General features: G+C 48.6%; 1 protein-coding gene across 3 annotated transcripts in view; it reads right to left on the reverse strand.

Annotated features, from left to right (window-relative positions):
• NF2 (NF2, moesin-ezrin-radixin like (MERLIN) tumor suppressor) overlaps positions 1 to 25,090 on the reverse strand; it is a 484,134-nt gene that overhangs the window by 147,540 nt on the left and 311,504 nt on the right. For all 3 annotated transcript variants that reach the window (XM_086943228.1, XM_086943229.1, XM_086943227.1), the window contains exon 15: positions 23,550 to 23,709. In XM_086943228.1, coding sequence (XP_086799354.1) covers positions 23,550 to 23,709 — 160 coding nt within the window. The remainder of the gene's footprint in view (positions 1 to 23,549; positions 23,710 to 25,090) is intronic.

The following is a 25,090-nucleotide window of genomic DNA, read 5'->3' on the forward strand; positions in this document are numbered from 1 at the left end:
CCTTAGTTTGTGTGCCACTAATGGAATCAGTGGGGTTGGTGGAAAAGCGTACGCAAATCTGCCTGACCAGTTCATCCATATCGCATTGCCTTGTGACAACGGGTGTGGGAACCTGGCGGCAAAGGACGGGCATTTTGAGTTTTCGTTTGTGGCAAACCGATCTATTTCTGGAAGTCCCCACTTTTGGAAGAATGGTTGTAGAACTTGAGGAGGAATCTCCCATTCGTGTATTTGTTGACTGTGTCTGCTTAGTAGATCTGCTATCTGATTGTCTATCCCTGGGAGGTGTTCTGCCAGGAGGTAGATGATTTGTGGAATTGCCCACTTCCATATGCTCTGTGCTAGGTGAGATAGCTGCTGAGAGTGTGTCCCTGCTTGCTTTTGAATGTAGTACATGACGGTCATGTTGTCCGTTCGGATTAACACAGCCTTGTTGCATAAGTATATCTGAAAGGCTTTCATTATAGAAATACTGCTAGTAACTCTAAGTGGTTTACATGTAGTGTCTTTTGCTTGGCTGTCCAGAGACCTTGGACTGTGTATTGAAGGAGATGGGCTCCCAAACCGGTCAGTGATGCGTCCACTGTTAATACTACCTGTGGAACTAGCTCTTGGAACAGTCGCCCCTTGGAAAGATTTTGTGGGTTCCACCACTGCAGAGAGCTGTAAGTGCGACTGTCTACCAACACTAGTTCTTTTAGTTGTCCTTGAGCTTGGTTCCACTGCCGTGCCAGGCATTCTTGTAAGGGACGCATTTGAAGCCGAGCATGAGGGACGATGAATATGCAGGAGGCCATCATGCCTATGAGCTGCATAAACAATCGGGCTGGCAGGGAGTGTTGTGGCAGAAATCTTTGAGCGAAAGACTGTATGTTGGCTATCCTGGTTGGATTTGGATATGCCTTCGCCACTGAGGTATTTATTGTTGCTCCCAGATATTGTTGTATTTTGGAGGGTTGCAGATGTGATTTTGGGTAATTTAGGGAAAATCCTAACTCGTGGAGTAGTTGGATTGTCTGCGAGGTATGGCTGGCACACTGTGCGTACAAGTTGGCTTTTATGAGCCAATCGTCGAGGTAGGGGGACACATGGATGTGTTGCCTTTTGAGGTGTGCTGCTACCACTGCTAGACATTTTATAAAAACTCTTGGTGCCGTAGTTACCCCGAAGGGGAGAACTTTGAATTGATAGTGGCGACCTATTGTGATCCTGAGGTATCTCCTGTGGGCTGGATGTATAGGGATGTGAAAGTATGCATCTTTGAGGTCTAATGTAGCAAGGAAGTCCCTTTGCTGGAGTAGTGGGAGTACTTGTTGCAGAGTGATCATATGGAAATGCTCTGAGAGTATGTATTGGTTTAGACGTCTGAGGTCTAATATTGGTCTGAGGGACCCATCTTTTTTGGGAATGAAGAAGTATAGAGAGTATACTCCTGTACCTTGATTTGGAAAAGGGACTGGCTCTATGGCTCCCTTTTCTAGCTTGCATGTCACCTCTTGTAACAGCGTGATGTGTTCTTTGGACATTGGACGGTGTTTGGTCGGTATGTTGGGTGGAGTAGAAGTGAGTTCCAGGCAGTAACCATACTGGATAATTTGTCTCACCCACCTGTCGTAATGGCGTTCCAGACTGGTAGGAATTGTGTTAATCTGCCTCCGACTGGTGTTAAGTGGTCTGGAGGGAGTGTGAATGAGTCACTGTTTGGTGGCAGTGGAGGCTCTGGTGATATTACCACCACGTCCTCTGCCCTTGTTATTGTTCCCTCTAAAAACTCCTCTATTGGAGCCTTTATTAAATGTGCCTTGTGCACTACTTTTAAAGGATGAAGAGGTTTGGGATGTGTTGCCTCTGCCTGAGCCTTGAAAAGAGGAGCGACGAAAGGAGCTCCTAGATTGTGGATATTGAAGTGCACCCAAGGACTTAGCAGTGTCAGAATCTTTTTTCATCTTTTCTAAGATGGTATTAACTGCAGGGCCAAACAAGAAATCTTGGTTAATGGGCTGATTGAGTATTGTAGATTGGACTTCATTCTTAAAACCCGAGATGCGGAGCCAGGCATGCCGGCGTAGCAACACACTAGTATTTACAGACCTAGCGGCTGTATCAGCTGCATCAAGGGCGCATTTTATGGATGCTTTAGTGATGAATTTCCCTTCCTGTATCAGGTCATTTGCTTTTGCCTTATAGGGTTATGTTATGTTATGTTATATTTTATTTCTATAGCGCACGGCTACTCAGAAAGTGTCCCAGCGCTTTATTAGGCAGCTCAGTGTAAAAAACATAACACCATAAAACAGAGACAGATAAGGAAAAGAAAGACATCCTAAAGGTTAAAAAGCCAGGTCTTTAGGCTCTTCCTAAACAGGAGCAGATTGGGTGTGCGCCGCAAGGCCAGAGGCAAGGTGTTCCACAACTGAGGGGCCCTTAAACCAAAGGAGCGGCCCCCGGTACGGGCCTTCCTCACTCGGGGGACCACGGCCAAAAACAGAGATTCCGACCGCAGAGTTCGCACCGGGCGATGAAAGACAAGCCTGCGCTGTAAGTACCTTGCTCCCGAGCCAAAAAGCGCTTTGTGAGCCAGGGTCAACGCTTTAAACATAATCCGCTTTCGGATGGGCAGCCAGTGAAGCGACCGCACCAACCTGGATGCGCTCGCTCGCTTATGGAGGCCGAAAATGGCGCGAGCCGCAGAGTTCTGCACAACCTGCAGCCGCTGAACAAGATAGTCTGGAAGACCTAGATAAAGGACGTTGGCATAGTCCAGTCTGGAGCCAATTAAGGCTTGCACAGTAATCTTTCTATGCTCCTCTGTGAGCAAAGGTAGGAACTTCCGGAGCATCTTCAGAATGCCAAAGCACGTGCCCGTCAAACCAAGAATATGTGATCTCAGCGTCAGATTATTGTCAATCTTAACTCCCAGATTTTTTGCAACCTGGGATGCCTGAGCAGGGAGACACATATCCATTGGCCACCAGGCCCGCCAATCAGGGTCCGAGGCACAGCCAAAGAACAGTACCTCTGATTTGTTGGAATTAGCTTTGAGGCTGTTCCGCTGAAACCAGTTGAAGACCATCCCCAAGCAGCCCCGAATGCGGTCTGCATCAAAAGCCTGATCTTTCCTACACGTGAAGAGCAATTGAGTGTCATCAGCGTAGGACACGATCTGGGCCCCAAAGGACTCCACCAGTGCCGCCAGAGGGGTCATAAAGATGTTAAAAAGAGTCGGGCTCAACACCGAACCCTGGGGAACTCCGACTCCCAAAGGCGGCATCTCAGCGGAGCTCGGGGAGGCCCAGACCGTTTGTCGGCGGCCCTCAAGAAAAGATGTAAACCAGTTGAACACCGTCCCCCTCAGACCGATGTCAAAGTCTGGTGGGAAGCGCCTCATGGGGAACGGTGTCAAAGGCCGCCGAGAGATCAAGCATGACAAGCATGGCCTTGCCTCCTGAATCCAGTGTCTCCCTAATAACCTCTGACACCTCCAGGAGTGCCGTCTCCGTACTTAAATTAGGACGGAAACCGGATTGCGAAGGGTGCAGAAGGTCATTCGATTCTAGAAAACTAGAAAGAACGCCATGCACATGCTTCTCCCTGATTTTAGCCAGCGCCGGGAGAAGGGAGATCGGCCTGTAGTTGGCCCAAACCTCTGCGTCTAACCCAGGCTTCTTGAGGAGGGGAATCACCATTGCCCTTTTCCAGGACCGCAGGACCCTCCCCTCACTCAGAGACAGGTTCAAGAGAGGGTTGACCAATGGGTTGACCACAGCCGCCATCCTGGCCAGAAATTTGGCCGGGCAAGGGTCTAATGGCGAGCCCGATTTAAGATTGGTCAGAAGTGCAAGGGAAGCATCGGTGGAGACAGAGGGAAACTCCGCCAGAACAGCATCCCGAGTGGTCGATGGAACTAATCCGGCCACCATGCTGGAAAACACTTCAACGGACCTCTCTATAAAGGAGTCCTGGATCAATATAATCTTGTCCGTGAAGAACTTGGCAAGATCACAGACCCACGACTCGGGTGACGCTATTTGAGGCAAGTTGGATCTAGGGGCCGTAAACTCCTGATTTCTGATAGGTGTTGTAATAATCCCTCCAGTTCATCATCCCTCCAGTTCATCATAGTGTGCTCTATCATAGCGTGCTAGGAGAGCTTGTGTATTAGCAATTCTCCAGGTATTTTCTTCCTGAGAGGCCACTCTTTTCCCTGAAGGTTCTACAATTTTTGACTCCTTGTCAGGAGAGGGGCATCCCCTGTTTGCGAATTTGCCCTTTTCCTAGCATTAGATACGACTGGAGGGAGTCTAGTGGTAGGTGAGACTTGATATAAGAGGGGTCTGTAGGGGCTGGTTTGTATTTCTTTTCAATTCTTGGATTAAGTACACGCGCCCTGGATGGGTCTTTAAAGATGTCTGGTGCGTGTTTCAATACTCCCTTTAGCATAGGGAGTATATGTACACTCTTCTCTGATGTTGGGAAGGTGTTAAATAGGAAATCCTCCTCTATAGGGTCAGTGTGCATGTTTACGTCATGATACTGAGCTGCCCTGTCTACTAGCTGGTTAAAAGCGACAGTGTCGTCAGTAGGAGACGGCTTTGTGGGGTATGGCGATGTATCGGGTGTGGATTGTGTATCATATGGGTCATCAGGGTCATTCTGATCGTCCCATGTGTCCTCCTGGTTTCCTTGATCATCAGGGTCTATAAAGTCCTGTTGAGGATCTTCACCAATGTCTTCTACATCATCATAGTGTGGAGGTGTAGGAGAATATGGAACATAAGGCGTGTTAGGAATGAAAGGAGGAGGTGTAAAAGGTCTAGAAGGGAATGTCCCAAAGTCTTTTTTCTTAAGAGGAACAGGAGAAGGTGCTTCAGTGTCCAATCTTCTCTTGTTCTTATTTGAAACTGATATATGTCCTGTATCAGGGTCTATATACAGTCCATTTTGGTCTGGGTTCACTGGATCAGGATGGAAAAGTTCTTCTTCCACTGTCCATGGCTTTGGCGCTGATGTTTTTGGATTGGTTGCTTGCTTGTTCTTATTTTTCTGTGAAGCTTTTTTCGGCTCTACGTCCTTTGTCGGCTCAACGGCCTTGTTTGACTTAACGACCTTCTTCGGTTCGGCGGTCTTTTTTGGGTCGACAGCCTTTTTCGGCTCTATGACTTTTTTTCGGTTCGACAACTTTTTTCGGTTCGACAGCCTTTTTCGGTTCGACAGCCTTATTCGGCTCGGCGGCAGTCTTCATCTCGACTACTTTCTTTGGGTGGATTCCCTTTTTTGGGTCGATGACCTTTTTCGGGTCGACGGTCTTCTTCGGATCAACGCCCTTCTTTGGGTCGACAGTGATCTTTGGATCGACGACCTTCTTTGGGTCTACGGTCTTTTTCGGATCGACAACCTTTTTTGGCTGGATGGCCTTTTTCGGATCGACGACTTTTTTGGTGTCGGCGTCCGTTCTCGGCCCTGCGGCAGTTTTTGAGTCGACTGACTTTTTGGGAAGTGTTTTGCTCGGTCTTGGGGTACCGGAAGTCTTTGGTATGGTCTTCGGAGCCGAGCCGGAAGACGGTGCTTCTGAAGCGGTGTTTCGGTCGCGGCTAAAGCTTTTAGGCGATGCTTTGACCGGAGCCTTGTCTGGCGGTGGAGGCAGGATAGGGGCTTTGGTACTCACGGTTTGCCCCGGTGGGATCTCTTCATCTGAGTCCGACTGGTCTTCTACTGTGACTAGTTCTAGGTCGGAGTCCGCTGCCTCCGGGAGTTCATGTTAGTCGTCGAAAATGTTATCCGGTTCTGGTGCCTGTCGCTGCATCTCTTGTCGAGCAGCCCTTCGGTTCCGGATAGTTTTCTACGACCGGAACTGAGCACAAGATGGACAGTTTTCTTCGTTTTGCTCCGGAGATAGGCACCTGTTGCATACTGTATGCTTATCGCTATGTGGAAACTTGGATCGACATTGTGGGCATCTTTTAAACGGGGTCCTTTCCATCGGCAGGAGGCCCACGTGGAGTCGAAAAGGCCTAACGGCCCGCGTCGACTACCAGAGATAGATGGAAAGGGTTGTCGAGCCGAGGGATACCGAGCAGAAACAATACCCTCGCAAGTATAGGATTTTTGGCTTTAGAAATTTGGGAAACTTCGGTCCTAAAGTTGGAGGATTGTCGAAGTGCATCCGAACCCAATGGCGGAGAAATAAAATCTGAAGATGGAGAAGATGCCCATGCGCACTGTAGTCCAGGAGAGGAGTCACCTATCTAGTGATACTTCGAAGACTCTCCCAAGACAACAAGGTACAAACATCCGGACCCAACACTAGGCGGCGATCTATGCTAAGATATGAATTCAGCAGCCCACATGCCTCGAACATGTGTTTTTGAAGAGGAGAGATGTGCATGTAACTCTCTTGCAAGAGACCCATTTGACTAGTGACAAAGTGGATAAACAACGCAGGAGGTGAAGAGTTCGGATTTATGCCACTACTTACTCTGCTTTTGCTAGGGGAGTATTGATATGAGTGAAGCCAGGGGTTCCCTTTGAACACACCCGCACTAAGCTTGACAGTGAAGGCAGGTTCGTTCTGGTAACGAGGAGAGAGGTGATGTCTGGGAGTGTGTATGCACCAAATGTAGATCAGCTGGCTTTCCTCACCTCCCTCTCGGCTCAGCTGGTTGACTACGTGGAGGGACACACTGTCATTGGAGGTGATTTTAATTGTGTGGCGGATACTGCGGCAGACAGATCACCCCCTCCCCCCCTACTGGGGTCACAGCCGCACCGGGTCCCAGCGGGGTTTTAGAGCTGGATAAGTCATTGGGGCCTAGAGGATATCTTGAGGATACAGCATGCGACAGATAGGGAATACTCTTATTTCTCAACAATGCACCAGGTTAGACACTTTTTGTGCACACCAGACTTCGGCACATCCTTACGCACATGGAGTATCTGAGTAGGAGGTCCCTTTCGGATCATAGTCCCCTGTTGTTGACGCATAAGCTCCTTGGGAGAAGGCCCCCAATCCCGCTGTGGAGATTGAACCCACTTGCGTTAGAAGATGGACCTTTCCGAGATTCCCTGAAGGCTCTCATTGAAACATATTTTTTAGTTCATGCAGTCAGCGTCCTCTGTATTAGTGGAATCGGAGGCATTTAAGGTGGTGGTGAGGGGTCACTACCTAGGTCAATCAATCGGTACGCAACGGGAAATTAGGCAAGAGTTATTGGATATGGAATCTTGAATTCGGCAACTGAACAATGTTCAGGGGCTGGATGCTAACTCTGCAGTGCGTCTGCTAGAGGCCCACGCTAGCTATAGCAGTGTGTTAGAAAGGCTGAGGTGGCACAGTTATCGAGAGTATCTCAACAGGGTGCCGAAGGTCGTCTACTGGCGTGGTCGATTAAGCCTGAAAGCAGAGGAGCATTGATCATGCAGGTTCAGACAGACACCGGGAAGTTGCTCCTGGACCCCTACACCATTAATACCCTTATTAGCACCTTTTATGGGAAATTATATACTAGCCCCGGACCGGTCTCTCGTTCTGACATTCGAGATTTTCTGGAAGAGCTGCCATTGCAGACTCTGGACGAGCAGGTGCAGGATGACTTGGGTGGCCCAGTGACTCTGCATGAGGTCAGGGCCGCTATCGCGGACATGGCAAAGGGGAAGACACAGGGTCCGGATGGACTTCAGGTGGAGTTTTAGGTAGCATACGTGGTTCAATTGGCGCCAAGATTGGTGATTGGTATGCACAGTCCCTACACCAGGGTGCCCTCCTTGAGTCGACCCAGAGTGTGTCGATGATACCCCTCCCCAAGTCTAAGGAGGCCAACGCTCTAGTAATGGAGTACCGACCACTGTCAAAGCTCAACCTTGATTTCAAAGTCCTTAGTAAAATATTGGTGGTCTGATTGCTCCTGCATATGCACACCATCATTCATGCAGATCAGAACTGCTTTATCCCCTCCCGTAATACCTCCTATAATCTGCGCAGGCTGTATATGTTCTGTTCCATGAAGACACAAGATCCATGCCCTCGGCGGCTGCACTGTCAGTCGACCTGGAGAAGGCCTTTGACAAGGTCGGTGAGAGTACCTTTTTGAGACTATGCTGCGGCTTTGCCTTGGGGAGGGATGGGTGAAGTGGGTTCAACTGTTGTATGTCTCGCCTGCTGCACGGGCTAAGACCAGGAAATCAGTATCCTCCCAATACCACATACTGCGGGGGACTGGGCAGGGGTGCCCCCTTTCGCCCCCGTTGTTTGCACTGGCGATCAAACCCCTTGCAGAGTTGATCCGGCAGGGTGGAACAGGAATAGGTCTTAGATTAGACAGGCAAATGCATATGATCTCATTGTATGGTGATGATCTGTTAGTATACCTGGAGGCAGCAGTGCCTGGTACCTCAACAGCACTTACACTACTGGAGCAATTTGAGGCGCTGTCGGGCTTGAGGGTTTACAAGAAAAAGACCTACTTGTTTCCTCTAGGGGTTCGACACCTCCGCCAATATGTCTACCACCCGACATCAATTGGGCCCCCCACTCATTCAAATATCCTTGGATACATGTTTTCATTACCTGGAAGATATAAGGGAAGGGAAGGGAACCTGGTTATGGTGCTACGCTCTGTCCGGACAGGTGTACACCTCTGGCGCACTTTGCAGTTGCCTATCATAGCGAGAGTCTCTTTGCTCAAGATGGTCATGCTGCTGAGATTGCTGTACTTTTTTGTTAATTTGCCGACCATGAGGCCTCAGGATGGTTCAGTCCTTTGAGTACCCCGGTGAGAGATCCTGATCTTTTGGGGGGGGGGGCGGAGGGGTGATAGACTAGGGGTTTACCTAAGGACGTTACAACGCTCAATGGAGAAGGGAGGCCTGAGAGTGCCAGATTTTGAACTGTATATGTTGGCTGCCCATTTACAGTGGCTGGTGCAGTGGATGGAAGGGCTGAATGTGGAGGGAACCTGGCTAATGGACCCCAACGGTGACCCGGATTTATTGTTGGCCAAATTATTGAGACAGGCAGTCAGCATTCTGTATAAGTCAGTGGTGCCGCTTACAGCCACACACACCTGGAAATGCTGTGCGCGTAAGCTGGGTGGAACCCCATGGTATTCCCACATGCTGCCCTTGATTGGACTCCCTCATATTGACCAGAGGACAGTGTTCACAACGGAGCAGTTGGAGGCATGGACAGAGGCAGGCTTGGACACGGTGGGTGATTGTTATCAAGATGGCTCACTAATCCAGTTTGCAGAACTGATGGGTAACTACGGCCTTTCTCCCGGTCAGTTCCTGCAGTATGAAGCTTACGTTTGCACCTTTGGACAGTTATGGGGAGGAGGAGGCAGGGAGGAGCCTGCGATTCACCCGGTAATACATGCACTGAATACATTTTGCACAGTGGGACACCAAGTGAAATGGCACCACGTAGTATTGGTTGCCGCGGCTACTAGTCCCATGGTGGAACTCCGGAGTAAGTGGGAAAGGGCGATAGACAGGGAATTCACGGATGGAGAATGGGGTAAGGTGCTAAGATCTCACAAGAAAATATTGAGGAACACCTGGCTTAAATATACACAATTTAACTATATCCATATGGTGTATATAACATCTCATAGACTCAATGTTACATATGGGGGTGAGATGCGGAAAAGCCTGAGGTGTGCTTACGTGGAAGCCGGTTTCGTACATATGACATGGAGTGGCGGCGTAGTAAGTGTACTGCGAAGGAATTCTATGTCCGGACCGGAGGCGAGGATTAATGAAAAACTACATGTCCCATCGTATATGTAGTTCACAGGCCACATTCCATCCACCAATCAGGAGTGCCCATGGTCCTCGAGGGCGTGCTGTTGCCAGTGTTCTTCCTCGTCAGGGCGGGAGGAGTTTTGTGGCTTATTTACTTATTCTGTAGTTATTTACTTATTGCTTATTTACTGATTTACTTATTTCGGGTGAACATTTTCCCGACTTTGTTATTCTAGGTAAATGCGACGCGCGACCGCTAATTGCCATTGTGGTGCTTTTCTGACCAATCGTACATTGGTTTATGGTGACAATGGGATGTTTTGCTTTGTTCTGTAACACTTGCTTTCCCTTCTAGGTGCGGGTCTGCGGGAGCCTTCAAACCACTCCACTCACAGCGCATGTTGAGGGGAGGTGCGGTGCTACACAGAGGGAGGCAGGGGGTGCGTGACTGAGTCTCTCTGATATGCGGTGCGCTATGCGCGGCGAGATCAGAAGGCCTCCGACAACCGCCCACGCTGCACGGCCGCCTCAGCCTCTGGAAGCCCTTACGCCTGCCTTTGCAGGTCTGTATTTGATTTGGGTCTCCCGTACGCTCGCAGCATGGGTCCATACTAACGCAGCACGGCGAGGTCACTTTTTCACATTGGTACAGCGCATTGAGGTGCTTATTGGGAGACTCGCAGGGGCGGGCCCAGAGTGCTTGGACACCCATTTGAGTTACGGGTCAGTCGCCCCTAGCGGGTTTTAACCCAGCTTAAACCTTGTGCACCTAAATAGTGATTTAGTCACGCCCAAATTTAAAACCGGCAGGGTAGTATTACTACTAACGCTTCAAACGCTGAGGTTATTGTTGTTTTCTCCTTACAGGCTTTTTATAACTGCTAGCTTGGCTGTGGAGGAGTATACAGAGGAGGGCTCCCTCCAAGTCATCCCCCTAGATGATGACTTTTGTGACGCGGTGGACGCATCTATCTACCAGGCAGTTTCGACTGCCATGGGACCATTCGAGCGTCGCATGATGCAGTTTGCCTTCGCTTGTCAGGCACAGCGCCCTACTAAGCGCAAAAGTACGGCAAATGCCGATCTGGGAGCCTTTGATCGCCTTAAGAAGGCGTTTCTGTCCAGTTCTGACAGGGATTCACACCCTTCCCTCCTGGAGATTCCAGAGGTCCCTCCCTTACAGGATGACGAGCACTCAATAGATGAGTCAGCAGATGAAGCAGGGCCGTCCAGGCCTTGGCGTCCCGTAGAGCTCTCAGCCACTGACGCCACAGGAGAGGAGGTTCACTTGGATACGTTAGACCCAGAGGACCTCGTACATCCCCGCTCCTCGGAGTGGACTCCCTCCACTAAAGTCACTGCGTTTCCGCAAGCCCCTGGAAAAGGAAGTGAGGGCCTGCCTTAAAGCAGAGTGCCCTCGCTGTGGCATGGCAGAAGGCGCTCGACCGGCCGTTTCTTCACTCAAAGCTCTCAAAGAGGCAATGCCAAGAAGCAGCAGGACACGGGCAGACAGGAGTTTTTCAAGTCCCGATGGGGCTTCAGAGGCAGCGGTGGAAGAGGAACAGGCAGAGCCCACAACGGGCCTGGCTGAGGTGAGACTTTCCCCTCTTTCCCATCTACCAGTGGGCGGCAGGTTGGTAGTTTTCGTACACAATTGGAGGGTTATTACCTCAGACGCATGGGTGTTACAAACCATCATGGGTTTCACAGAGTTCAACAGTTCCCCAGTGCAGGACGTTCGTCCTTGGCTGCTGGTTTTTGCAGAAGATCAGGTTTCCCTCATAGACCAGGAGGTGAAAGACCTGCTGCAGAAAGGGGCGATGGTTCCCACACACTTCTCGTGGAGAAGTGTGGCTCAGGGGTTAGAGGCGGCAGACCCGGAAGCTGAGATCGGCCCTGGACCAGGGTTCAATTCCCCGCCTTGACGGGGCTTGGGCTCAATAATTCCATGGACTCGATAATTCTCGCTCCGGTGCCTTCTCGACTCACGGGTTCACACTCTGCGACTCTGGGCAATAGCTTGCTTAATCTCCACAACGGCCCCTCGCGGCGGGATGCCTGGCTTTCACCTTGTGGATACCCTGCCGGGGTTATCTCACAGGGGAATACCAGGACGGGTTCCCTAAGCAAGCGCTTAGATGCCTGCGATGTGGGCGGTTTGCGCTATATAAATACATGTACATTTACATTTTACATTTACATTTACACCTTCATCCAAGGGGTTTTCTCTGCAATATTTCCCTGGTGGACAAGACAACGCCCGTGATCAATCTGAAAGAATTCAATCAGTGGCTGGTATATCGCCATTTCAAGATGGAGGGCATCCATCTGCTACGGGATCTCCTTCAGCCAGACGATTGGATGGTCAGGCTGGATTTAAAAGACGCATACTTGGTGGTTCTCATTTTCCCCCCACATCATCGTTTCCTGCAGTTTTTGAAGAAAGAACAGGTGTTCGAGTTCGTCTCGCTTCCTTTCGGCCTCTCGTTGTCTCAGTGGTGCTTCACCAAGGTTCCCAAACAGGTGGTGAAAAAGTTAAGGGCCAAAGTCTTTCACCTTATCATTTGCCTGGACGACATCCTCCTTCTAGAACAATCCCTGCTCAAACTCTCCCCACAATTACAGGAGACGGTAAGTCTGCTCCAGAGCTTGGGGTTCATAATCAATGCCAAGAAATCACTCAGGACACCGGCCAAGTAGGAAACCTTCCTGGGGTTCGTGTTGGATTCTATATCCCATACTTTGAGCCACCCGGCTCGTAAGATGTCCTAGATTCGCAAAGAGCTGAGGTGAGTGTTAGCCCGCTCCTCGACCTCGCTCCGACAGATTGTGCACCTGGTGGGCCTTTTGAGCTTCTCAATTCAGGAAATTTTCCCTGTCAGCTCCATTACAGAGCGTTACAACAAATGAAGGCCTCCCACCTCCGCAGGGGTCTCCAATACTTGGACCAAGTGCCCCTGACGGACGAAGTACTTAGGGAGATGGAATGGTGGCTCGATCATATGGAGGCCTGGATTGGGAGGGCCATTTCGGTTGCAAACCGGAATTAGTGATTCACATCAACTGCCTAGAGCTGATGGCGGGGTCCTTCGCAATCCAGTGCTGGATGAAGGACAAAGCATCCTGCAGAGTGTTACTGAAGATGGACAATGTATTGGCGGTCCGGTATATCAACCATCTGGGCGGGCGGATGACGACGAAGTCCAAAGCCTTGGCGGATCTCGCCATGAATTTCTGGACTTTTTTCTGTCCCACAACATCTTGGTGACAGCACAATACCTACCAGGGGCGTCCAATATCATAACAGATTGGTGCTCCAGAAGTTGGTCAGACATGAGCCTTTGGCAACTCCCTCCTCTGATTTTTCAACGTCTCTACGACCTGAGGGGTCCCTTTTGAGTGGACCTCTTCACGTCCAGGTTGGACCACCAGCTGCCACGTTTCTTTAGTTGGAAGCAGGACCCCATAGCGTCAGGAACGGATGTGTTCCTTCAGGATTGGTCCAAGGAGACTGGTTATGCTTTCCCCCCATTTTCCATGGTAATGAGACTCACAACACACACCGAAGACAACAGGAGAGGGTAACCTTGATTACCCTGTATTGGAGGTCTCAAGTGTGGCTGTCAGTTCTTCTGGAACTTTCCTGGGATTCTCAAATCCTTCAACCCTGCGATTCTTTTCTCCTGAGGGTTCCCCAGGGCACGCCAGCGCCCTAATTCAACAAGGGCGGATGCCCTTGGTAGTGTGGCGGATTTCAGGCATCGCTGGAGAATCTTGGGCCTATTGGCAGAAGGTCAATCATTGCTGGGAGCGGCATTGGCCGATAGCACAAACAAAAAGATGCAAATCAGAATTGACCAAATGGGTCAGTTGGTGTGTTCGGGGGAGACAACAATCCCATGGGATGCAAAGTGGTAATCATCATGAATTTCTTGGCCTCGCTAGCAACCCAGGACCTGGCATATCGCACTGTCAACTGCTATAGGTCAGCGATTTCTGTAGGTCATCTCCCGGTTGGGAGGTTCCAGGTGGGAGAACATCCCTCGATCTGTAAATTGTTGCGGGGAATACGCCTTTCCCTACCTCCAGAACCTCGGTACTCTTCTCTGTGGGATGTTAATAGGGTTTTACACCTGTTTTAGTCTTGGCAAGTTAACAAATACCTTAACCGTAAGGAGCTCTTTGTCAAATTGGCTATGCTTTTGTGCTTGGTGTCTTCCAGACGAGTGTAAGATATCAGAGCTTTAGACATCTCTTGTCGGGTCTTTACACCGGAAGTGGTTATCTTTCACATAACACGCAGGACTAAATCAAATTCGAAAATCGTGTCCTATTCAGCCTCTGATAGATCCCCAAAGTTGTGTGTGGTCAGGTGTCTCAAGGAATATGAAAGCATGACGGAAGAGACTCGACTGCCAGGCGAACATCAATTACTAATCTCCTTATAAAAGCCCTTCAAGGCGGTTTCACCACCAATAATAACTCATAGGATAGGATGGGTGATGCAGGAAGTGGGCATTAATGTCTCGCAATTCGGAGCACACTTTGTACGAGGAGCTATGGCCTCTATGGCTTTTTCTCTGGGCGCCAGGATAGAAGATATCTGAATGCCGCAGAATGATTATCTGACTCTATGTTTAAAAGGCTTTACTTTAAACCAGTCATGAACATGGCATCGTTGGTGGTGGATAAGCTTTAAACGAGCATAATCCTCGCCTCCAGTCCGGACATAGAATGAAAAATGTCCTAGTAACCATGACGGAAAGTTTCAATTCTATTAAAGATGCGAAGGCGAGAATTATTTCCGCCCGTGACTCAAGGAGACCTCTTCCCACCCTCTTACACGGTTTTTGTAGAGGATAATCCAGTATTGATATAACTCACTGGGATGAGTACCCACATTTTGCTCTACACTAAAGTTGTTCTTTGCTATTTAAGATTGAGGTGCATGTCTTGAGAAATCGTCTATTGGTTCTATACAGTTTGAAGATTAGTTTAATTGAATTCCCTTGGCTTCTCCTAGGGTCTGAAGGTTCCAAAACAGACTGACAAGCTTTGGTTGCCTCATAATCGCAGTCAAGAAAGAGGAAGAAAACTGCTAACAGCACACCCTCGAGGACCATGGGCACTCCTGATTGGTGGATTGAATGTTGCCTGTGAACTACATATATACGATGAGACTTGTCGTTTTTCGTTATAAAATTGAAGTTGCTAAATGAAGGAAATAAAAAAAAAGATGAGCTTAATCCTCGCCTCAGCATCCTTAATAGAATTGAAACTTTCTGTCATGGTTACTAGGAAATATTTCATTCTGGCTAAGATAAAAGATGCGCTGGGGAGGGACCTGACGCGGTCTATAGAAGTCTGTTTGTTAGGGCTCTTCCCACGTCCTCTTAAACGGAAGGTGTGGAATCGATTCATAGGTCTGGCCTTGGGGCTAGCTAACAGACGGATTGCACTGGTGTGGAAATCCACTATAGGGCCGCAGGTGGCCAGTTGGAACAGTTAGTTGAGCGGGAGCAGAAGCCAAAGTTTTGAGCTGGGAGGATGCAAGGGGCATCCGGAAAAGGCAGATAGCGGATTTATGGAAGGAAGTACTGGCAAACTGGGAAAATCCGGAGAAAGCATGAAATATTAGTGAGCAGTCTGAGTGCGGTAGCGAGTGATCCGGACTTGCTCTCACAGATGGGCCTGGTAAAAAAGGATTGAGACATATATTGCCTCTCACATATGGGAGGGTGGACAAGCGGCCCTAGTGGTGGGGAAACAAGCAGTAGGTGAGGGAACAGTGCAGAAGGGACGCCTCTCCTCCACCTCCCCACGCCCTCTCCAGATGACACATACACGGAGCGGAATACACTGCGTAAATACTGAGAACCATAACTGCACCCTCAGAATCATACACACCCTTGTCCCCTTGGCATGCAGAGTTTTCTTTGTTTTCTATTTTTGTTTATTTTTCATTTCATTGGAATAAATATTCAAGTTCAACTGACTGTGTACAATCGTTGAGACAGTACCTGAACCCAGGTCTGGGGCTGGAGTCGCTCACCGAGACAGGGCAGGGAAGCAGCGTTAGACAGGGGTCATAATAGTCGCCTGCCGGCCGGTGGGCTAGGGCGCAGATAAGGATTGGCAGCTACTAAGATCACACATGAGATTGATGAGGTTACGCCCTGCCCCCGGATGGAAATTGAAATGTGTGTTAACCTGTCTAAGTGATAAATATGACCTACAACGAAATTTTGTTTTTTGCAAGTACTGTTATGTGCAAAATGTGAAAAAAACTTACATGATAATAATTTTTTTTTTAAAAAGGTATTCATCTCTCACCTACCCCTAATGGATGTTTATGTGTATCCTAACAACTCTACTCAAGTCCCTGCATTGAACTCAGCAAGGACTAATTTACTATAGCCCTTTCTGTCCACTCCTGTTGACTCCCTCCAGAGAATGTCTCTCAAAGTTTCAACACAACCTGCGTTAGTACATTAAATCCAACCTATTGGCTTGGCTAATACTTGTGAGTCACACAGAAACTATTTGCTTTTTGGATAGTAAAACTAAAATACACAAGAGAGTCCTTCAAGAAGCTGATACTTTGATAAACCTTGACACTATTGTCCAACACCATAAGTCAAACTGTACCATCTGGTTACTCTTGTCCTACCTTTGACATATACATTATAAATCTCATGTGGCTGAATAAAGAAGCCTGGAAAGAACACTGCATTTGGTTTTCATGATAACGGGACATAAAACCCAGATGGTTACAAAACAGCAGCTCAGCATTTAACAGAGTGTGAAAAGTCCAGTTATTCACTTGCAGTACAAACCTCAAGCAGAAAAACACCATTTCTTGGTCAAATAAAATATTTGGCAATTGTGCATGGATTCAAAATGTTGTCTTGGAGCTATGCTAAAATATCAAGTGCCCCCATTCACGTAAATGGCTCGCAGTATGAAGTTTCCTCATCAAATCTTCAATAAAAGAAATTAGTAACTTACATGAAACAATACTTTTGCAGCTTGATACTACTCTAGCTTCAGAGGCTTTGCATTATGAACCATTTAAACCCCCCCCCCTTTTTTTTTTTAACATTTTGGGCGTCGGCCATTGGTGAACTATATGACTGCCAATCCATGGACTTGACTTGCTATAGCAGGAACTTTGGCAATATTTTAACATTAACTGCTGATCATGCTAAGTGGCTGAGCTATACATTCCATTAGTTGAAATTGTCTAATCGCTTTATTCATCTTCATCAGCAAGAACACCAAAGACCAAGGCATAAAAAAAACTAGGCGTTACCCTAACGGAAAAAATAGAATGGGGGCCACAAATAGCTAAAATAAGAGTTCGGTAAGCACAGACAACAGGGGGTCTGGCCTAGCTATTCAGGAATTCCTTCCATAAACCTGCTGGGCCAACAGTAGAGATATATAAAGTGCAAACAAGGGGTGCTGCAATGTATGGGGCAGAACTTTGGGGGTATTGCTCATTAAGAAATATCAGTAAGTCTGAGAACAACTTAGACAGCTATTTGGTCTCCCCCTCAGTACTCCCCTCACTCCATTGCATTTGGATATAGGGGTCAGACAATCACGGATGAGATTGGTCTTAGGCCTGTAACCTTTTGGCGTCGCATGTGGGTGACCCCGGAACTGGCTGCTTACAGGTCAGAGCTAAAGGAGGTAATGGGTCTTCCAGGTGCAGGGAAACAAGCATGGTTTGTATATATCAGGGATGCACTCCAGAGAATAGGTAGAACAAGTTTATGGAGTAATCCAGAGGAAACGTGTCCTCTAATATCAGAAATGAATTGGTAAGGTGCTAGAGGGTGGGCAAACTTGCTCAATTACAGGAGAGCACAGCCATTGGTTCCTTACCTGAACCAAGGACCAGTATATATTAGAGTCTTTCCTGGAGGACATCCAACTGGCACTAGCCAGGAAATTATTTATTAAATTTAGACATGGGTCTCTTCCCTTGCATACTTTTTCCAATAAATGGTCAGGCGCTACCTTTTTAGGGTTTCCCACCTGTAACTGTGAGGTGAAGACAGAACTTCATGTCTTTTTTTTCAGTCCGGGCTATATAACAGGCAGCGATAACTTATCCAATTGTGCAGAAACTTAGGGTTCAAGCACTGTGAAGACGTATTTAGAATCTTGAAGTAGAACATCCACATGCCAATTGTATATGCAGTGTTGCATTTCTTAATCTCTACAGGGTGTGTGCGTAAGTTGTTTTTGAAGACCCACTTACGGTCTTAGGTTGATGCATTTTTCTCACTTTTCACTCTGGAAACCCAGAACAGAATTTAAAACTAGGTCTCTGGCACTTATTTACTTACAAATTAAGCACTCAACTAAATATTACCTATCCTGTAATATGATTATCAGGAGCACTGCCTCCAGCCTGAAATTGATACTCCAGTACGAAAAGAAAGCCCCCTGTTGCACACTATAGAAATATTAAATCCTGTGCAGCGATAGCTGGGCCAGCAGGTTTGAAAAGTAAACACTGGTCTCTATTCTCTGCAAGACCCCTATGTGGAAGATGGCTCTTGGTTCTAAGAAGTGGATGGGATGAGTGCGTGTGTGTGCGTGGCGGGTAGATGGGATGAGTGTGTGTGTGCGTGGCGGGTACATGGGATGTGTGTGCGCGGCGGGTACATGAGATGAGTGTGTGTGTGTGTGTGTGCGTGTCGGGTAGATGGGATGAGTGTGTGTGTGCGTGGCGGGTACATGGGATGAGTGTGTGTGCGTGCGTGGCGGTTTCATGGGATGAGTGTGTGTGTGCGTGGCGGGTTCATGGGATGAGTGTGTGTGCGTGCGTGGCGGGTACATGGGATGAGTGTGTGTGCGTGGCGGGTACATGGGATGAGTGTGTGTGCGTGGCGGGTACATGGGATGAGTGTGTGTGGCAGGTACATCGGATGTGTGTGTGTGCGTGGCGGGTACATGGGATGAATGTGTGTGTGCGTGGCAGGTACATGGGATGAGTGTGTGTGTGCATGGCGGGTAGATGAGATGATTGTGTGTGTGTGCGTGGCGGGTAGATGGGATGAGTGTGTGTGCGTATGGCGGGTAGATGGGATGTGTGTGTGTGTGCGTGGCGGGTAGATGAGATGTGTGTGTGCATAGACAGCCCACAAGTTGTGATCTTGTTCCCTGGGCAGACTGGCAACCATTTGGGCATGGGTGGCACCTTTTCTTCTCCTCTTGTGAGGACTGGCTGTATTACCTTGTCTGAGCAGGGGTTGCCCCAGCGCATCTGCACCAACAAATTCCTCCTATCAGCAAAAGAGCAAGTCACTAATATAGATGATGCTATGGTTGCTCTAGCGGCAGCAGCAGTTCACAGATGACGATGTAGGGATACCTCCAGCAGCAGATGTAGGCTGTTACTTCATGACAAAGTAACTGCTCCACAATCAGTTCAGATCATTGCACAGTCGTCACTGGCAGTAGTAACTTAAAATGTTGTGCCCTGGTGATCTGAACAGTTCATTTCTGCTATCTTAATAACGCCATTAGGTGAACATATCCAAGATTCCTGAGCCGCAAACCTGAGCTGTCAATGGAAGACTGAACAATAAAAAAAGACTAAGAAAGAGAAGACAGGAGAACGCAAAGAGATTGAAAGTTGCAGAAGAGACAGGGACCAGAAGGGGAGAAGCAGAGGGGACTGTGAAGAGAGAGGAGATGGGGAAAATGGGAGTCAGGAACAGAGAAGAGATTGGAGGGGAGAGAGGACAGAGGGAGAAAGGGCACTGAGGGGGAGAGAGAGGGGAACGCAGGAGGGTGCAAGGAGTAGAAAGGGGATAAGGAGAGGGCATTGGTCTAGGTGGGAGGGGCTGAGGAGAGTATGGAGGACAGGACAAGAGAGTAGATAGTGAATAGAGTGGTCAGAAGGGAGTGAGAAGCACTTTGAGGGAAGAGAAGGGGCACATGCTAGAACCGGGGCTGGCCCTGCTTTCCCCGGAGCCCTCGACAGGTACTTTGTACGTGCTTTGTACGCATATTCCCGAATTTTGCACAATTGTGTGAAAGCAAATCATGTAAATGTTGTGCACCCCTAGCAGGGACTGTCCTCTTAAATGAAGCACGTTTGGCGCTCCCCTAGCTGTGACTGCCCCCAGGCCCAGGGGGGGTGGTCTGTCTTTGTGCCCCTGTGAGGTCCTGTTGTCCTGTTGTGGAAGGGAAGAAGCAGGGAGGGGTTCTGCTGCAGTGCACAATGTGCAGGAGCATCTCACACAACACATCTTAGAGGGCAATGAAGGTCACAGGGTTTGTAAGCACCTTGGCGTGACGGCGAGAGAGAATAGAGTTATCTGTCCGCCAAAAGAGTGAGCTGAAAGAGGGAGGAAATGAGGGAGGAACAGAGAAATATAGACACAGGGAAAGAATGAGTGACGAACAGTGCGAGACAGAGGGAGAAACAGAGTGGAAGAGAAAGTAGAGAGAAAGGATTCAAAGAGGGAAAGTGTGAGAAAAAGATGAAGTAAAAGAAAGGATAGAGAGAAGACGGAGACACGGGTGGGTAGAGGAGAGAGAGGAAGAGACGGAGAGAGCAAAGAGAAAGGGAAGAGATGGAGTGAGAAAGACCAAGTTGGAGAGACAGAGGCGATGAGTGAGAAGAGAGAAAACGCGAGAAGGGAGAAAGAGACAAAGCAACAGGGCCGGGAGAGAGAGATAGAAAGTAACAGGTGGGGAGAGAGACAGAGATCGGAAGCAAGAGAGATAGCGAGCAGTGCGCGAGAGGAGAGAAAAAAAATCAAAAAAGCAGACAAACATGCAGAGAGAGGCGGAAGAGAGATGGCAAAGAAGCAGAGGACACGAAAGAAGGGAAAGTGGTAGAAAGATAAACAGACAAATTGGGAAATAGAGAGTAGGAGAGGGACAAATAGTAATGGGAGATAACTAAGATGAAAAGAACAGAAACGGAAGAGGAGAGAGGAAGATACAAGATGGAAAGAGGCAGATTGAAACAGAAAGGAAAGAGGCAGTGAAAGAAAGTGAAAGGTAAAGAGAGCAAAAGGGGGAGAGAGAGACACTAACGAAGAGAGAGAGATTTGAGGGCAAGATGCGACATAAGAGGTAATAATTCAGAGACTCCAGCTACCAACTTGCCTGTCTCATGTGAGACACCAGGACTGTCAGAAGGCGTCTCGCCTGAGAGCAGCACGCTGAGACGTTCAAGGACATGTTCAGAGTGATAAAGACTGGCGTCAGGTGTCACGCTTGAGACGAGGCCAGGTGATGGCTGCTGGAGGGCGGTATACAAGAAGAGAGAGAGAAAGAGACGCACAGGTGTCACGCATGAGACGAGACCCAGTGATGGCTTCTGGAGCGGAGAGAGCGGTATAAAACAAGGGAGGGAGGGAGGAGTGTCACAGGTGTAACGCATGAGACAAGGCCAAGTGACGGCTGCTAGAGGGGGAGACTGCAATACTGGAAGAGAGGGGGAGAGAAAGAGGAGAAGCACAGGTGTGTGTGTAGTGTATTTTGTAAAGTGTAGTGTATTTTGTAAAGAGCACAGCTGCCCCAACGGGGCGTCCCGGCGCTGTATAACGCTGTGGAACCCTTCCTGGCTCTCCCTGTGAGATGCCCCTCCTCGGCACCCCCAAGGTGAAGCCAGGCTTCCAAGTGTTGTAGGGGCCGTTGTGGAGATTAAGCAAGCTATTGCCCAGAGTTGCAGCGTGGGACCCATGATTAGTAGGCGCTGAGGCGAGAATTATCGAGTCCGCGGACATTGAGCCCAAGACCCTGCCGCTTCGAGACTTGAACCATGGTCCCGGGCCTGATCTCTGCTTCAGAGTCTGCCGCTCTAACCAGTGAGCCACACTTCTCCGCATGTCACGCATGAGAGGAGGCCACGTGAAGGCTGCTGGAGGGGAGAGCGCTAAACACGAAGAGAGAGGGAGGGGAGCACCTCGAAGAGAATGCTCGGGCCATAAAAACGTGGATGTGCCTGATATGCCAAAGTACTACGGGGGAACCTGCGTCCACCGCGAAGACAAAAGTCTGTCAAAAGCTGGCCCTGGGTCGATTAAAGGGACTGCATTAGAGAATACAGCGCTGAAATCGGGCCTGATACGTAGTTAAAACGGGGCCATACAACAGGGATGTGCCCGCAGGGGCCTTAGTAATAGGGGAGCATACGTGCACTGCCAGGCAGAAAGTATATGAGACGCCGGTCCTCAACCAATTACAAAGACTGTATAGAGTGTAAAGCGCTGCGGCCAAGCCTGACACGGAGGTAACCTAGAACAGACAGGAGGGCTAAGCATGGCCGGAAAGTGAACCCTTAAGAGGCAGCATAATTTAACCGAGAGTGAAGTGTAAAACGGTCCAGTTTCCGTCCAGCGCCTCCGGCTGGCACGGGAGTTCGACAAAATGATACTGTGATTCCCAGATCGCAAAAGAAAAGTATAGCACCGCAGCCTTTAAACAGGAGCTCCGACTGTCGAGTGACGTACATTCTTAGAGTTAACTAAGAGCCCCTCCCCCTCGTCAGAGTCAAGGGAGTAAGAACAAGCGATCGAAAGCGATCGCAAACTAAAAAAAAAAAGCCTGCAGTGGTGCGCACGCCACTGCGAGCATATGTTTTGAATTATTGCGGCTGTCAAGGTGCGATAATTCAAAACATATGGCCTCTGGTGCGGGTAACAGACACCAATAGGCCATAGGCGGAGCTACGCTACCGCCTATTGCATGTTCTGTTTAAAAACAGCACGCATGCGAAGGCCTATGAAACTGGACCTTGCAAATCTACATGCACGAGCGTTGTGGAATGCAAGGTCCAGTTTCCAAACCCCCTGGAACAGGACTCTGGGCTCCGCCCACACTGCTTACGCAATGTGTATGCTAGGCCCGAGACCTAATCAGTACAGAGTGAGCAATCTTAAGGCACCCACTAATGTTACTAATGAAAAAGAATCTAAATAAGTTCTTTCTAAGTCTTTGAGATATCATGGCATGGTCTGACATTTGGTCCAGAGGATGCACGGAAGCTAGAAAGTGTTCTAGCATCGTCACTGACTTAAAACATCAAATACAGCTGTTGAACAACTTAGAATGAATACGCTGACTAAGTATCAAATTATTATTATCCCTCTCTGACAAAAGCAGTCTAGAACGGAGGATTCATGTGGCAACTGAGAGAAATGCCAGTCTGCACAAATGTAAATTGGAACTCCGTCCTGGTTTTCATTTTTTGTTTTATTAAATACTTCAGACACCTCATCACGCCTTTTACTTTGTTTTCCAGTTGTGTCTGGTGTAGAAAGACTTCTATAAGTCTTTCAGTCCTGATACATTTAACTCCCTAGTTTGGTCTTCCTTTAGCCCAAGGCCACTCATGGTTGCAGCAAGTGTCCTGCCAGGTGCACTGGCTGGACCGAAGCACCTCCACAGCAATTTTTAAATCCACATTGACCTAAAAGAAAGTAAATAGCCCCAAGGTAGTACCCCAGACATGGACTATTATTTCAAAAACAATATGTCATGAGCTCCCTGTTAGCATCTTGTAGATCTCTGATGTTAGGACTGGCCCACTCCTTGTGGCCACTGTAAGTTTAAAGAAATGGTTAAAGACTACGGATACTGTGACAGTCATCCTATGTTGAGGATAACACATTAACCAAGTATAAGGAAGAGTGGCTTTGAGGTGAGAAGAAAATAAGAGCATGTTAACTTTGATGTTTCGTCAGAACTTTTCAACAGTGTTAGGCTTGTCAACATCCAATTGATTGTCTGGAGGAAGAGAAGTGGTGTAGTTCCAAGCAGGTTTTTAAGCGTACCTTTTTGAAAGTATTCTGTTTGCTGCCACCTCGGTCCACATTCTCATTGTGCAGGATGTCCAAAGCGGTCTCCCTCTCTTTCAGCTTCAGCGACTCAATCTCTGTTTTCAGCTCATTGAGCTGCTCTTGAAGGTGCTTGCTCTTCTCCATGTACTCAACTCTGTGGAGACACACAATCGTAGCATAAAACCAGGAATAGACAGTATGAACAACAGAGGGTCAAAGTGTGCGCCTGGAATGCAGCCTATACACGAGGAAGTTCTCATCTTAAAGTGAAAGTAAGCCTATGAATGCGCCTGGGGACAGGGCTGCACAATGCTTGAATCCAAAGAACAGAGGCGTCGAATAATTCACTTGGAAAAACTAAGATACTTCAATGGAGCACAAGGGACATTACTGTGGCAGGTTTAGGGTGTGAGAGTCTAATGCAACGTGGAAATGTTGTGAGCACACAGAACACAACTTTAGTTTCAAGACTCTTGGTGCATCCCTGAATAGATGGCAACACTTCATGGAAACAAGCCTGGACTGGGCCTCTAAATATGATCCAAAATAGGCAGAAGCAGCTACTGCAAGCCTGACAAAGGAGGAACAACTGAGGTCAAGTCAAGTCAAGTCAATAAATTTATATAGCGCGCTACATACCCAGAGGGTCTCAAGGCGCTTGAAGAAGGGTGGGGAGTTATTTGTCAAATATCCACGTTTTGAGTTGCTTTCTGAATGCTAGGTGGTTCTGCGTAAGGCGAAGGTGAGTGGGAAGTGAGTTCCAGGTTTTAGCTGCCAGGTAGGAGAAGGATCTACCTCCCATGGTGGTTTTGTTGATGCGAGGAACAGTGGCAAGGGCTTGGTTGGAGGATCGTAGGTGGCGGGAGGGTGTGTAGAAGGACAGTCGAGTGTTGAGGCATTCGGGTCCGATTTCGTAGAGTGCTTTGTGTGCGTGGGTTAGGAGCCGGAAAGTAATCCTCTTATTGACGGGGAGCCAGTGGAGGTTTTTCAGGTGACCAGAGATGTGTTCTTTACGCGGGATGTCTAATATGAGCCTGGCTGAAGCGTTCTGGATGCGTTGGAGTTTTTTCTGGAGTTTTGCGGTGGTACCGGCGTAGAGGGTGTTTCCGTAGTCCAGTCGGCTCGTGACCAGAGCGTGGGTGACTATTTTTCTAGTTTCGGTGGGGATCCAGCGAAATGTTTTTTTGAGCATGCGAAGAATGTTGAAGCAAGAAGAAGAAACGGCGTTGACTTGTCTGTTCATCGAGAGTGAGGAATCCAGGATGACGCCCAGGTTCCGTGCGTGGTCCGTCGGGATGGGTGCTTTTCCAAGGGCCTCTGGCCACCAAGAGTCATCCCAGGCGGAGGGGGAGGTGCGTAGGATGAGGACTTCTGTTTTGTCTGAGTTCAGTTTCAGACGGCTGTGCTTCATCCATTCGGCTACTTCTTTCATTCCTTCATGCAGGTTGGTTTTGGCAGTGTTAGGGTCTCTGGTGAGTGATAGGATCAGTTGAGTGTCGTCGGCGTAGGAGATGATGTTGAGGTTGTGTTGGCGT

The sequence above is a fragment of the Lissotriton vulgaris genome, chromosome 11 (genome assembly GCF_964263255.1).
Source record: "Lissotriton vulgaris chromosome 11, aLisVul1.2, whole genome shotgun sequence".
Lineage (NCBI taxonomy): Eukaryota > Metazoa > Chordata > Amphibia > Caudata > Salamandridae > Lissotriton > Lissotriton vulgaris.